This window comes from Podarcis liolepis, assembly GCF_965112155.1.
Source record: "Podarcis liolepis genome assembly, chromosome: 6".
Taxonomy (NCBI): Eukaryota; Metazoa; Chordata; class Lepidosauria; order Squamata; family Lacertidae; genus Podarcis; species Podarcis liolepis.
In genome coordinates, this window is record NC_139559.1 from 9,521,046 (window position 1) to 9,535,840 (window position 14,795).

Genomic DNA, 14,795 nt, shown 5'->3' on the forward strand with positions numbered 1-14,795 from the left:
AGGCAAAAGTCCTCTTGTACAACGGCTTGCCGCCGCTGCCGAAATCTACGAAGCAACTGGATGCCAGCGAACAGATGGTGACACCCGCCCCCGGGGAATAGGGGGGGGGAGGTCCAAAAAAAAAAAGCACGATGTTTTTGCTATTATTTTTTATGATTCAATGACTCGTTTATTGGGCATGCTGATTGAATTTAAAAGCGGGAGGGGAAACCCAACCACCGGCCCCTTGGCCAAGTGAATCCATTCGCCCTGACAGTTTGCTGGCAGAGGAAGCGAAAAGCTGCGCGCGGCGCGTTTCGGCTGGCGAGAGTTTTTATTTCGCCCTTCTGCAATAAGCCCCAAGTCCACGTGTCACTTTTTTCAGCGTCTCCTCTTCCTGTGTGGGGATTTCTGCAGGAAGTCTCGCCGCAGAAGGTCGAGGCTGCTCGGGGGCGATGCTTGCAAAAGGAGGAGCCCGGGAGAGACGCGTTTGCAGACAGATGCAGAAGTCGGAAAAGGCCAAGGTCTCGCCGGAGGCGGAGATATTTCAAGAAGCAGGTCAGGATGATGCTATCCAAGATCCGAAACAAGATGCGTTGTTGTGCTGGGCGATTTGGAGATCGCGCGCGCGCGCGGTTTTGCTCTTTCGTTCTTTTGCAAAATCTATTGCCGAGCGCGCGAAGCAGCGTCTCCTTTCCCGTCCCTAGAACTTTGCGCTCTGAGATTGACGTCTCCCTTCTCTCTCCAGCAGCGCCTTTTGATCCTGTTTGTCATGTTTGCAAACAGGATCCGGTGGAGGGATCGACGGGTGGTGGAAATTGCCAAGGGCTTCGGCACCCGCAAACAGAAAACTGAAAGCAGATGCGTAAGAGAGGTTGTGCCCGCGCGCGTCTCTGCTGTTGCTGGTTCTCTGTGAAGCCAGATTGTGCAAACTTAGTGCATCGAGTCAGTGCTGCCCTCTTTGAAGAAATGAAAGGAAAGGAAATACAGTACGCACTTCCCAGAATGGGTGCAAGACACACAGCCAATCAAATAAAAAAAAATGACAGCATGTTTCAACTTGTTTACCAAATCTGCCACTTTGGAAAAAGGAACTGCTGGGTAGGGTAAAAAGTTAAAGGGACCCCTGACCATTAGGTCCAGTCGTGGCCGACTCTGGGGTTGCAGCGCTCATCTTGCTTTATTGGCTGAGGGAGCCTGCGTACAGCTTCTGGGTCATGTGGCCAGCATGACTAAGCCACTTCTGGCGGACCAGAGCAGTGCATGAAAACGCAGTTTACCTTCCCGCCAGAGCGGTACCTATTTATCTACTTGCACTTTTTTGGTGTGCTTTCGAACTGCTAGGTTGGCAGGAGCAGGGACCGAGCAACGGGAGCTCACCCCGTCGTGGGGATTCGAACCACCGACCTTCTGATCGGCAAGTCCTAGGCTCTGTGGTTCCAACCACATCCCCGCTTAGCAGGGTAGCGTAATGAACTACAATTGTGTTGCATATATATTTATTCCTCAAATCAGTAAAGGTGCTTCAAAGTGGTTTACAACACTATCATGTTTTTTCTTTTTCTTTTGTAGGAAATCTCAGGAGCATTTGCTGTGGTGCATCGTAACAAGTTCAAGAAGAAAATAAAATCGTGTAATAATTTAGGTAAGAGGTTGTTTTTCCGGCTTTCCAATCCGATACAGAGGTCTCCCCACTTATGCACGCTCGATTCACTCCAAACCCAGGTGAGGGTGGCCAGGAAATAATTAAAGAAATCAAGCTAAACTGCAGAAAGGTGTGACGAGGGCAAAAATGACCCAAAAAGTTGGAAAACTGCAGAAATGTTGTGAAAGGGGCAGGAAAACAGCAATCCCAGGAGATTTTGCATCCGTCTTTGAGGCCTGTGGAGAGTTGGAGCTTGAGAAAGGTTTGGAGGGAGCGATTGTGGCGGAGTTTGGCTTTTTAGATGGGTTTTCCACGCTGTATGCAATTTTACATATTCATGCGGTAACCAGGAACGCAACCCCTGAGCAAGTGGAGAGACACCTGTATTTATTGTAAGCAGGTGAAAACATGGTTACTGGACACTGCCCTAATTCCCTCCATTTTCTACTCGTTTTGCCCGTTGAATTGAATTGGATCGGCTATAAATTTGCCACATTTAACCCATGACAGCTCTTGGGCCAGTTGAGTGAACATCAGTTGGAGGCTTATAGGCCAAGTCCACCATCCAGAAAATGTTCATTGGCTGAGTCTGCCCACATATCTAAATATAAGAACCAGGTGTCTAAAATAGTATGGGAGAGCAATCCAGTCAGACTTTCTCTAGTGTAAATGTACACTGTTGCAAGGATCCCAAATCCTCAGTGTTTAGGAAATGAAGGCTTAGGCAGTAATAGAGTCATTTTGGACACATGAACTTAAGCAGCTCTTATGGCGGAGCCTGAACCATGCGCAAGTGGTTTACTCAGAAGTATAGCTTTGCTTTCTTTGCATTATATGTGGCCCGTACGTTCTTAATATATGTAGAAAAAAACAAATAAGGTGCTCTCACCAATTAGGTTATCTTCATATTTAAGACTGCTAATTTGATCCATGTGACAAAATTACAATTGACAACCACTTTTGAGCACGTAGCTCTTAAGATTTTAGGAATGTCATTGTGGGATAGAATAAATCAAATGTACATACTGCTTACAAAAATGTAGGTTTTACCTTTTTTACATTCTCTTACACATTTGGAAATGTGTATTAGTCCCAGCGCAGGGATGTTGCTTAAATTGACTCAATTAGTTATCCTAAAGGACAAAGTTCTTTTGCATACTGAAGAGTGCAGTCACATTAAATTCTTTGCTTAGTCTACAGCTAAGGATCATGCTGCACCCTTGTTGAAAAAGTGTTTTACATAATACAGTGTTCTGTATGCACACTCTTCCATTGTCATAATAACCTCTCATCCTCTTTGAAGAGAGTTCTAATCTGCTTGAGAAATAATGAGGGGAGAACCAGGATATTGTAGCTATCCTGTTTAGTCTCAGCTGATCTCAGAAATACAGCTTCTGGACTGTGGCACTTGTGACTCCTGGGTTCCAGTTCAGCATGCTTTGGGGGTGTTAATTCTTCCTCTTTCTCACAATAGCTTGGCTTTTAGGAAGCTCTAGCATTCCGTGCAGATTGCCTTCATGTCTTTTCTACTGCTCTAGTCCATACTTTTATTATATATTATTTTAAATGGCTCTATCACACGTTGAAGGGCCCCTTCTTAAGGGAATTTTTAAACTATAAATCAAAGAGCGCAATAACTAGAGAGAAGGAAAATAGGAACTGTGTGCCTTTGGAAATGCTGATTTTTTTTTAAAAAAAATATGGCTTTCATTAAAAGGAAAGAACATTGGTGACTTACCTGTAGCCTCAGCTCAAAGCTAGGTATGGGTTTATTCTTTTTCTGTCTTCTAAAATATTCCATGAATGTGGTCTTCACTGAGCCAAGAAATCTATGCTAGGAATGTTGGTTTATATGGAAATTTAAGGGGATTGTCAGTTTAGAGCAATATATGGGGTAGTATGCCCCCCTCTGGTCTCCACCCTGCACTCAACTCTCACTTGTGGCTCCTAGAAGCTGTCAGCATGTGACAGCAGCCACCGGGAGCAGCTTTGACTGGCCAGTTAAACCAGGTGAGGGTAGCCAATGGGTCTCAAATCCTAGGTGAGTTTGGGACTCCCCTGCATGTGAAGATTGAGCGGATGAGACCAATAGTGGGTCCAGTGGTCAAGAAGACAGTTTCTGCCCCTGCTGTAGAGGGAAGTGAGGGGCAGATGGGGCTCATCAACCTGGGAAGGAAGAAGGAAAACTGATCCTAAACCTCTGCTTCCTTTGGGAGAAGAAAGGGCTAAGGAGTAACCTCTACACAAATCCGGAGTGGAGTCCCTAAGATGGTTGGATTGCGTCTTGTACAACTCCTGCAGCCAGGCTGGTGCAAACGTATTGCTCTGCTTTCCTTTGGAACACATCAGAGAGGCTGAGAAGGCTGCCTTGTTGTCTGGGCAGCCCAGAACCCCCATACATACTGTTCAGGCTTAAACACCATGGAAGGTCATTTTGGTGTTGCTAACACAGGGGTTTGACTTCACTCCCAGAAGTGCACTCTGCTGTCTCTCGAAACAGATGGAAGCCAGCAACACTACTTCTTAACTATGGAACATATTCCTCATAAACGCCACAGGTTGCATCCAACGCTGCGTTGCAAGCTGAATGTATTTTTGTTTGTGCAGCAGAACGCCACCTCTTCCTCCTTCCCCCTGCAGCATGCTGCACTGCCCTCAAGTTCTGTTCCAGAGCAATGGGAAAAAGTAGGTCTATAATCCAATTAAATATGTCTTAAGACTATAAAACTCATACAATTAAATCAATTAAATTTTCATATAAGGGAAAAAAAGTTGTCATCACCAGCCATGCACACGTGTTTGCCTTTTAAGATAGTGCTCATCATACATTTTAGTATTTGCTTTTTTAAAAAATGAAATTTACTCTAATTATCACTTTTAGGTCATAAAAATATCCCTTGATTAAACTAAACATTGCCGCACACAAAATCATTATGCAAATCACCACAATTTGATATATAAAGGTCTTAGAAACGAAAATTTTCTTGATATGAAATTTGAACCTTGTTGAGGAATATTAATATTATTTCAAGGGCACACACCACCCTGCCTCCTCTACAGTGACTGTTAGCAGTTACTAAGTGTGAAGGAGTGGGAGGCATTTAAACTTATTTTCCACACATACTTTTTATGACAGCATTTCAAAAACACAAATGTAAAACGTATTGTTGAAAGTGGTATTTAATGCTAAGCAGTTAAGAGTGGCGATCTAACATTATGGAGCTAACAAAATTGCAACCATTCATCCATAGCCACCAGGATAAGACATTTCTCATGCATATGACAAATCCATTTACGTAGTGAGGGCTGATTCCTGTGTACAATATTTCATAAGTTATGGTTCACAGCCTCCCCCATTTGAGAATAATTCAAACTGATTATATTATATTTTGTATATGCAAACTATTTTATATACACATGAATATAAAGATCCCTAAAAGTACCATTGGGATGACACCCTTGAACTTTCTGTAAAATGCATAGCTTTTTTTCATACCATTTTAAATATTTTCTCTCAAGTTACCCACAAAACTTTACAGATTAAAGCTGCTTCAGTGTGTGATATTTTAAAAAAACCCAAAGGAAATAAATCTCAACTGTCATATTTAAACCTCTTGGGGAAATCTCACATATTTGGCTCTGAAATTAAATGAATTAAGTAAGCTAATGGAAGTTCCAGTTATCATTGCACTCTTGGAAGAAACCTTGTGCTCTAAACACACAGGAATCCTCTTGAGCAGGGTTGCAGTGCAGTATTTCTGGTGCAGTGACCTGTTCGACTTTGTGCTGAAAGCTGAAACTCCAAACATTTTCCAAACCTGCACTTTTGCATCCAACAGCCAAGAACAGGAAGAAAAGCTAGTTATAGTTGAGGAAAGGTTTAGAGCCATTTCACTTCCACTGTTTCACCTTGTCCTTAAAACAAAAGATCTTTATCCACACAAATTGCAACTCTCTGTTCTCGGTTAAATGCAGCTACAGGTCATTTAACAGGAAACATCTGTCAGGAGCAAAAAGCTAGCCCATGACACTAAAAGTCAGATGGTCCGTTTCGCAACAGCTTAAAACTGTGGCATCAGAGCTTCAGTTGGTGAAGACGGACTATATTCAACTAGACTTGTGAAACTAGTATATCTCAAAAGCTTGCACAAGAGTGCCTTCTCTAGAGCCAAGCTTCATACAAATGCCAACAAGTTTTCACAGTAGTCATCAGCAACTATGGGCGCTCATTTCCCCAGGAACCTCTCCCAAACAATTTCCATATATTTCTATGAGGTTTGCATGGAAGAGATTCCAAGTATGAAATTTATTGTACTAGCGAGTCCCAGTGACTAGCTAAGCATGCTAGAAGCCAAATCGTTTTAGGTTTATCATCTACCCACTAAGCTTAGGTTCTAAATGAATCATCTAAAACGTTACTGAATTGATTGTGCAAACCGGGAGGAAGCTGCTTTCAGGTAAGATTTGCATGGGAGGCTTGTGCGTGTGTCGGAATTAAAACTACAGTGGCCAGATAGCCACAGGACTATAAGCAGCATTATTAACAGCTTTTCTACTGAATTCTGCCGTTTCCTCAACAGCCCTGCTGGCAACTTAACTGAATGGGTGTTTTGTATCGCCATCTTTGAAATAGCAAGGGTTAGTGCTTAATACTAAACAGCGGAACAAGTGAACATTCCTTTAAGACAGTCATACATGCGATGCAGCATCCCACACCTTAGCAAAAATTACAAGGCAGCAACAAAATAAGAGGGACTTCGTGGAATTACAGGGCCTTTAGCTGGTGTAGAAATAAGCTCTATCACCGTGATTCAAAATACCAGATGGGAATTCCAAGATGGAAGATTGTAAAATCACAGTTCTCTTTACCCAAGGCAGGAAACTTGATAAAACCTCCACCATCATTATTATAAATTACAGCCCAAGAACTTCCATGCTATTTCAGTGTATCGGCATTACATCAGACATTTCTTCTAACTGGAAATGGCCCCAGCCATAACAACAAAGCTGAGTATTTTATACCCACCCCCCCAAGACACACTGTTGGCATTAAGGATGTAGCTACCACCCACACCAATACTACAGCTGGTATAATTTTCTTAAAAAATAAACAAAACCCCAATGAAAGAAAATCTAATTACCAAGTGATTTCATGTCTTGTTTCAGAGGCATATTTTTGTCATTCTTGAAAACTATAAAATAAAAAGCCTTTATTGTCAGCAATACTTTGAAGAGAACTAGGCCCATCATGAATATAACATTCAGCCCCATATAAATAAGTCACCAAGGTGTGAAAAGCAAGGGAATTATTTCCAATTACAGCGTACAAGCTTCCTATGCTATACTCTATGCAGAAAAACAACATTGCCATGAGGTTTACAAAATGATCACTTCAACCAGTTGCTAGTTTATAAATAGGGAATGCATATTTGGCTATAAATTAACACAGAAAATAGTCAATATTCAAGTGAGAGACAGGTTAACTGGAGAGTTGCCAGGAGCTTCAACATCACTGGCCACCGAAATGTGTTTCAGTAGCCAGACATTACAAACCTTCAGCACAGTATATATATATATAAGAAAGACTTGGTTTTTTGCTTAAAATGTATGACAGTGCATAGCCTAAGTCAGATGGTCAAAGTGATAACAATGCTTCTCAATGCTGATCTGCTGCATTTTAAAAAGGGACCCATCTCCCTTTAAGTATGCTTGCCAAGAAAAACAAAAAAACCCACACACAACCAAATTGCAAAGTCCTGAACTGTAGTAAAAATATTTCAGTCACAGACTGATTAAAAATGTATATAACTGTGCAGTTCCGAGTGTTAAATGTCCACCTGCACATTTTACTTGGGTTCCTCAATTGTCCCCTTGCTGAGGTCTGTCATTTTGGGATATTTTACTTTCTTCTGGTCCAGCTCGTTCTGAGCCCACAGTAGTAATTTCAGTAATTTAGCCAGCTTGGGTGTCGACTCACGATTTTCATAGTCTAGAACAGCTTGGTTAACTTCGCTCCAAACCTAGAGAGAGATGAGCAACTCAGTTTAGCACAATATATGCATATGTCACAGAGAGTCAACGTGATCCACCAACAGTTTTTGACCTGAAGGACTAAATTCCTCCGCAGGTATCATGACCTTGTGCAAGCGACTAAATATCAGTCTCAAGCCCCCCCCCCCCCGTAAAATACGAACTATAGAGCTGCAGGATATTGCAGAGCACTTTGCAAAATAGAAATATTATAAAAAGTAATCGTCTTTTTCAATTTCCAAAGAAAGAGGTCATGCCAAGAGGCTCTCGGTGGCTATTTCCCAGCTCTGTAACTTCCGTTCAACAAAGCTCAGACGTTCGTATCAAATTCCACAAAAACATCAGCATTTAATTGAAGAGTGTTCCTCTGATAAAAATAAAGCTCCTTATCAAAACCTCAGTATGGGTCTTTTTGAGATAAAGGGAGTGGTAACTTAGAAAGCCTACTGGGGTGGTAAAGGTCATCTATATTTTCCTTTTTCATCCTGTTAGAATAAAACAGAACAAAAGTAACTTCTTGTTCTAATGTTCACCAAGTAAAAGTTGCTCCCAGCAACTGACCAGCTAAAGCTGCAATTCTAACCCCCCTTACCTGGGACCCATTTAATTTAATAGGACTTCCTTCTGCGTAGACACATTGTGCTGTAAAATGTCAGTTGATCAATCCAAAGATTAAACTGGTTCAAGCTTGCTTTTTCACAACATTTAAAAAATGCTACTCATCCTCAAACTTTGGGGCGTAAAATGAACTAAAAATCTAAATAAGCTAACTGAAAGCCACCCGCAAACTTTCAGAAAAAAGCCACGTGATTTATTACAAAAGATGATGAAAAGTGAAAAACTGTACAGTCAGCTTTTCTTTATAATGTAATAAAGGGCAAATCTTAAAAGTGTCATTTTAAGAGGCATGCAACATCTAATTTTAGTTACAAGGGATTAAGCGCAATTACTTTCTGTCTCTGCATCATGTTGAGCAAGTCTCCAAAAGGTGATTCTTCTGGGTTATCGAAAGCAAGCAGGGCAAGAGTGCGCTCCATCTCAGTCAGGCATTCCCGGCTCTCCTCGCCTTGTTCCGCTAGCTGCGTCTGAGCAAACTCCAGCGCAGCTTCTGTTTCACGCTGCCGAATCAACTCAATTAAATGCTGTTGCTGCACCAGCCAACCAAATAAAGGAAAGAAAAAAGAAATAGGGAGACCGTACAGAAAAATTAAATGCAGTTCATTCAGTTTCTTTCACTTGATCAATGTTCTTCTAAAAATATGTCAGCTGAGCATTCAAGTGAAGCCTTTAAATTAGAAGTTGGGAACTAGCTACTGAAAGGAGTGTTAAAAGCAGCAATGTCAGAGAAAGCAGGTTACATTTGCTAGCATGACTTTTCCCTTGCTTCCCTATTTTAACTATGGTTTAATAGTATGCCTGAACCAGCACTAACAGTGGTTATTGGTAACTAGTTTCCCTCTTAAAACAGGCGCTACAATTTTCTTCAGTTCCTGAAGTATCAAATTCAGGATACTTCAGGTTGACTAAGACAACAGTTAATAACATTGCAGATACAATGCTAAACAATGGTTAAAGCCCCCAGGAGAAGGAAGTGGGCATACAATTCTGCTGCCTACTCCTATCTACACCAGGCCAAAGTGTTAAGAATGCACGCCATACATACAGGATACCGAAAGAGAAGAAGAAAAGGCTTTCTGAATATAGCAACCTTCCTTTACCACTGTCAATTAGTTTTAAATGTAATCAATGCCAGTTTCAATGTGAATCTTACCTGTAAGTGGAAGTAAAGGTACCGGTTCGTATCTAACAATTCTGGGTGAAGGCTGTTGATCAGTGCAATGGCTTCCTGAATCTGGCCTTTGAGGATCATCTCTCGAATTTTTATTCTTTCATCCAGGGTCTCTAAATCAACACTGGGCTCAATTCCAGACTCCATCCGAAACTTTTCTGCTGCCTCTTTGAAGCCTTCTGAAATGCAAAAAGAAACTGCTTGCAGAAAATGGAAATCAATTCAATCAATCATATTTGTATGTCACCTTTCCAAAATTAAGGCAGCTTACAACATTAAAAATCACATAAAGAAACATAGCAAAAGTAGTCATAAACAATAAACAAAACATCAAAAAGTGCAAAACCAATCGAACAATATCTGCATAAATGGCTTAACTGGAACAGCACTACACTCGATATTTCTATAAATCCAGTTTCTTAAAACAGGATTCATCTAATGAATTGACAAAGGCTTCTGCTTGGTCCCAACTGGTCAGGTGTGCTGTCAGGAGAACCGCCAGAACAGTGTGCAGGGGGAAAGGTTAGTAAATTCTTGCAATACACAAATACCCCCAGGATGTCTCAAATGAATACCCGTACATGGTTATTGTGGTAACTTAATTTTCTAAACCAGCTGACTGATTACCTGTAACAAGGTAGTTCATGATCAAGCGGTTCATGTCAGCTCTCTGGATGTGCAAATTATTAAGTTTTTCCATCCACTCGTCTTTTGTGATTTCATCGGGTTTTTCGGCATAACTCATTCTTGTCCCTCACTAGGAAGGGTGAGGGGAAAAAACAGAGGCAAGATAAATTACTGTGAGTGAGCAGATACAAGAGAACAAGCAAATACCTCATTACTTTTCCGAGATGGCTTTTACTGTTCACTGCAAAAACAGCAACCAGAGACAGTAAACTTATGCACGTCCTGATTTCACAGCTTGTACTCCATCAGGACAGCAGCTCAGTTTAGAGCACAAATGTTCTGTATGCAGAACATCCAGGTTCTATCCCCCTGCCAGTTAAAACATTCTCAGATAAACAAGGGTTCCGGCTGGGACACAGAACAGCCACTATCAATCAGAAGAGACAATTCTGGTCTAGATGGTCCAGTAATCAGTCTTGGCATAAGCAAACTTTCTATGCATAGATCAGCTGGCAGGGGTGTGCGTTTGAAGACTAGAAAGAACTAGGAAGCACAAATCATGAAGTCGGGATATAGGTGAGTTGTCCCAGATATTAAAGAGGGAGTAGGGGAAAATCAAACCCACTTGTTATATGCAGGGGTCACATATTTAATGAGCAGTTCTACCCTAAAACGTGGCGCAACTATAGAATGGTTAGTACATCTTATCAAATGCTCATCACAGTACCTGCACTGTTAATTACAATAAAAACAGCACTGTATCTTATTATTTGTATGTTGTAAACATTTTTATACGTACACAGTTGTAATTCTATCAGTGTTTATTGTTTTTAATAATTGTTTATATACTTTGAGATTGTTTTTATCTGTAAGCTGCCTTGAGTCCCATAAGGGAAAAAGGCAGGGTATAAATAAATAAATATATAATAATAGTAGTGCTATCGTGACATGTAGTGGCAAGCACCTAATCATTATTGGCATTTATACATGTAGTGCTTTTTGAGTGCACAAAGGAGTTTTATATACATCCTCACAGTAATTCTCACAACAATCCTACAAAGTAGACAAGTGTCTTTACACCCCCGTGTCACAGAACAAAGGCTGAGGAAATGTTGGCTTGAATATTGACACACATTGACGGAGCTGAGATTTGATTTTCTGGTTCACAGCTCATCTTCTGATGACACATTACTAATTAGAACAAATGGCCATGGCACATATATGAAGGCATCTCAGATCTGCTTTCGCACCTAGCTGTTCTTGCTGTTCTCTCTTAACTTTGCCATGATCCAAAAGCACTTTTCAAACTATCAACACTGCAGAGGTGGGGAGAACTGGGATCAGGCACAATAAGTTTCAGTGAGGCTTTGCAGCAACTAAAGATACATATGGCTATTAGTCTCACTGTTAATAATGGGTCCTAAGCAATCACTCCCTCAAACACCAAGCTTCCTGTTTGTAAAATAAAAGAACTAAGTCCCATGTTTATTTGTTGGAAGGACAGGTAAATAATCTTGGAATTGCTATTAAGATGTATGGTTTAATCCCACCCTTTTTGGGTGCACGAAGGCTGAACACCAGACTGAAAACTGGTGTCTTGCTGCCATGAAATGTATCTTACTCAGTCTAGGTGATTCTTTGACAAAATTTTAGGTTTAATCACTTTAATTATCACTCACTAGCAACACTACCACCTCTGTACAGTCTCCTTAGGTCTTCAAGGATAGCATAGGCTGAACTGAAAAAACTGCTGAGGACTGTGTTGCAAAATATACACCTCGTAGGAGTCTCCACTGATGAGCTAACCGGAAGCCCTTTAAAGATAAAGCTCAAGCAATGTGTCACAATAAACACCTAAACGGAACTGCTGCGGAATCTATTAGGATAGATGCATCCCTTTGATACAGCTCCATCCAGAACTGAAACCGCTTTCCTCTTTCCAAAGCTCTGTTAAAAACCAACACGTCCCTAATTAAGACACGTAACATCCGAGGATGGTTACGAAGTTCACGGGTAGAGAAAAGATCCGTCTTTCTTTTTGCTTGCATGATATATAAGTTTCCATGTGTACCGAGTGCCGAACGCTCCGGTTTCCAAAAACAAAAGTCACGCCGAATATGAACCACGTGTGTTGTTTCTGGGTAAAACCGAAACATGAACGTAAAGGGAGAAAGCCTTTCCCCTCCTCCCCCCACCAAAAAAAAAGGTTCAGAACGAGAAGCGCCTTTTTAAAGCTTGAGAAGGAGAGGCGCTCCAATCCGTTTCGCACCACACAGGAATCGGATCCAGTTTCTCCCTTTTTTAATATATTTTTTATTTTATTTCCCCCTTTTTTATTAAAAAAGTGCCCCACGAAAGCTTGCATTTCCTTGAAATAAAAACGAGCGTGTCGGGGGAGCAGCGTATAAGTAATAATAAAGAGAAGCGAAATCCCGAAGCTTGGCCCGTGCGGCGGGGAGGCCGCGTCGTGTCAAATGGAGGGGAGAAAAAGAAGGGAAAACCCCAGTAAGGAAGAAGAGGCGGCGGCAGAGTCTCCCGCGACATGAGCTGCCCGCCCACCGCTCCTCCCGGCCGCGTCTCGGGGCTTCCTTCCTCTCGCCCGCCGAGAGCAGGCCCAGGCGGGGGCGGACCCCTCGGCGCCACCAGGCAGGCCTCACGCCGCCCCAAAATGGCTGCTTCCCCCTCAGCCGCCGCATCCCGCCACGGAGAAGAAGGCCTCCATGCCCCTCACGGGGTGCCGCCGCCGCCGCCTTTCCTTCCCCCACCCACAGGTGACCCTCTCCCCACCGGCGCCGCCATTTTACTCACCGACCGAGCTCGCCGCCGCCGCCGCCTCCTCCGCCGGGCCTTCAACGCCAGGCCCCGTCACCTGCTCCGCCCCCCTCCTCCCTGCGCCGCTCTCGCTCCCGCTCCCCCCCCCACACCCCCGCCGCCGGCCTCTCGCAGGCCGCGCCTCTCGCGAGAGCTCCGCCAAAGCCGCCCTCAGCCAATCGCCTCCGAAAGGTCGCGTGGATCATAGAGACGAGGGAGAGGGGGGATCGGCACTGAGGGGAAAGAGGGAGAGATGGTCTATAGAGAATGGGCGCCCTAGAACGGCCTAAAAATCGTAGCGTTTGAAGGCGCTGCAAGGGAATCTTTGGCCCGGCGTGGGATTCGAACCCACGACCCAGTGATTGAGAGCCTCATGCGCTACCGGCTGAAGCTGTTAAGTTCTAATTAAAAAAATAATAATAATAATTCTCAAGCGACATACAAAAAGGAAACGATAAAGCTGTTTAGTAAAAACAGTAAAGCAGCATTATAGAACCTGATGACTACAGGTGCAGGTAATTCATTCTGATGGAAGTGGTAAAGCCTGGGTGAAAAGACGTCCTTCTTGTGGGAAGGAGATAGCTCAGCGTTAGAACTAGTGACTTGCATGCAGAAGGTTGGAGATTCATTTCCAGGTGTGTCTAGTTCGGGCTGGCAAGGTCCCCTGCAAACTGAGTAGATGTTATTGGGATGCACATTGAGGAAGTGCAGGTCCCTAAGAAGAATCCCAAAATGCTTAGAAGAGCTATCCAGCAGAAGCCTATTTGCAATTCTGGCAACAAAATTGTTTCTATCTGTGGTTGTGTCTCCACCCTGTGCACCAAACCAGTTTCACAGGTTCTTCCACGTCTGATTGGCTAAGGTGATTTATTTACGGTAAGTCATACAAATAATTACACTGATATTCATCAGTATCAAACTTTATTTCAGTCACAGACCAGCATAAGATAAAACACATGGATAAACGGAACACATAAGACTTTAAACAGGTAAAGAATAAAAACTAGTAATTAAGAGGTAAAGGTAAAGGGGCCCCCTGACCGTTTAGTCCAGTCGTGGATGACTCTGGGGTTGCGGCGCTCATCTTGCTTTATTGGCCGAGGGAGCCGGTGTACAGCTTCCAGGTCATGTGGCCAGCATGACTAAGCCGCTTCTGGCGAACCAGAGCAGCACACAGAAACAGCGTTTCCCTTCCCACCAGAGCGGTACCTATTTATCTGCTTGCACTGGTGTGCTTTCGAACTGCTTGGCAAGAGCAGGGACCGAGCAACGGGAGGATTTGAACTCATTGCGGGGATTTGAACTGCTGACCTCCTAATCGGCAAGCCCTAGTCTCTGGATATAACCCACAGCGCCACCCAGGCCCCAATTAAGAGGTGATTATATCAGTAAAATATCAGAGCCATTTACTACTATTACACAAATTTTTTTTTTTAAAGTTACAAACAGAAATCAGTTATTACGGAGAGAGGTATTCTTCTTTGCCTAATTTTTTATTTATAAAAATAGTTATACGTGTACCATTGAGCAAATGATCTGCTACTCAGATAGCCCACTCATCACATCCATTGTTAATGGTCAAGCTACACTAAAAGCTTATGGGAGGATTTAGCTAATCATGTGTTCCATTTTTGTCCCTATAATAATTTTGCATTCTTGTCCCTATAATAATTTTGTTATTTTAAACTGGTGCAACACTTTAAAGATAAAATAGTAAATATGTAGTTTGCTTCCTTTTGTCAAGTTACTTTTTGTGCAAGCATATGAAAGGTAACTTTTCAGTTGCGTTATCTACATACACTTTAGTTTCCAGGTATAGGTCTGGTAGAAGTAAAAGGTTAAGAAGGTTAATTGTAAAAGGATTTCAACTGTTTCCCATGTAGCTGCTTTTGACATATATAAAAACAACACATT

General features: G+C 42.5%; 1 protein-coding gene and 1 long non-coding RNA gene across 3 annotated transcripts; one reads left to right on the forward strand and one right to left on the reverse strand.

The window, feature by feature from the left end:
• The first annotated feature begins 403 nt into the window (after positions 1–403).
• LOC310708924 lies at positions 404–6,740 on the forward strand. Of its 2 annotated transcripts, XR_014527217.1 has the most exons (4): positions 404–537; positions 728–968; positions 1,552–1,624; positions 3,759–6,740. It is a non-coding gene; the product is annotated as an uncharacterized lncRNA (long non-coding RNA). The 2 variants fall into 2 exon arrangements; XR_014527218.1 differs by lacking the exon at positions 728–968 and having other exon boundaries at positions 415–537.
• GID8 (GID complex subunit 8 homolog) lies at positions 4,789–13,007 on the reverse strand. Its single transcript, XM_083507746.1, has 5 exons — positions 12,879–13,007; positions 10,071–10,200; positions 9,426–9,622; positions 8,605–8,802; positions 4,789–7,644 (listed from the first exon to the last, which is right to left on the reverse strand). The coding sequence occupies exons 2-5, from the start codon at positions 10,186–10,188 to the stop codon at positions 7,471–7,473; spliced, it is 687 nt and encodes a 228-aa protein (XP_083363872.1). The 5' UTR covers positions 10,189–10,200; positions 12,879–13,007; the 3' UTR covers positions 4,789–7,470.
• Positions 13,008–14,795: the final 1,788 nt, after the last annotated feature.

Coding starts and splice junctions, on each gene's coding strand:
- GID8 (XM_083507746.1), bottom strand. CDS start 10,188: ATGAGTTATGCCGAAAAACCCGATGAAATCACAAAAGACGAGTGGATG. Junction 9,623..10,070: donor CATGAACTACCTTGTTACAG/GTAATCAGTCAG, acceptor TTTGCATTTCAG/AAGGCTTCAAAGAGGCAGCA. Junction 7,645..8,604: donor ACATGATGCAGAGACAGAAA/GTAATTGCGCTT, acceptor ATCTCTCTCTAG/GTTTGGAGCGAAGTTAACCA.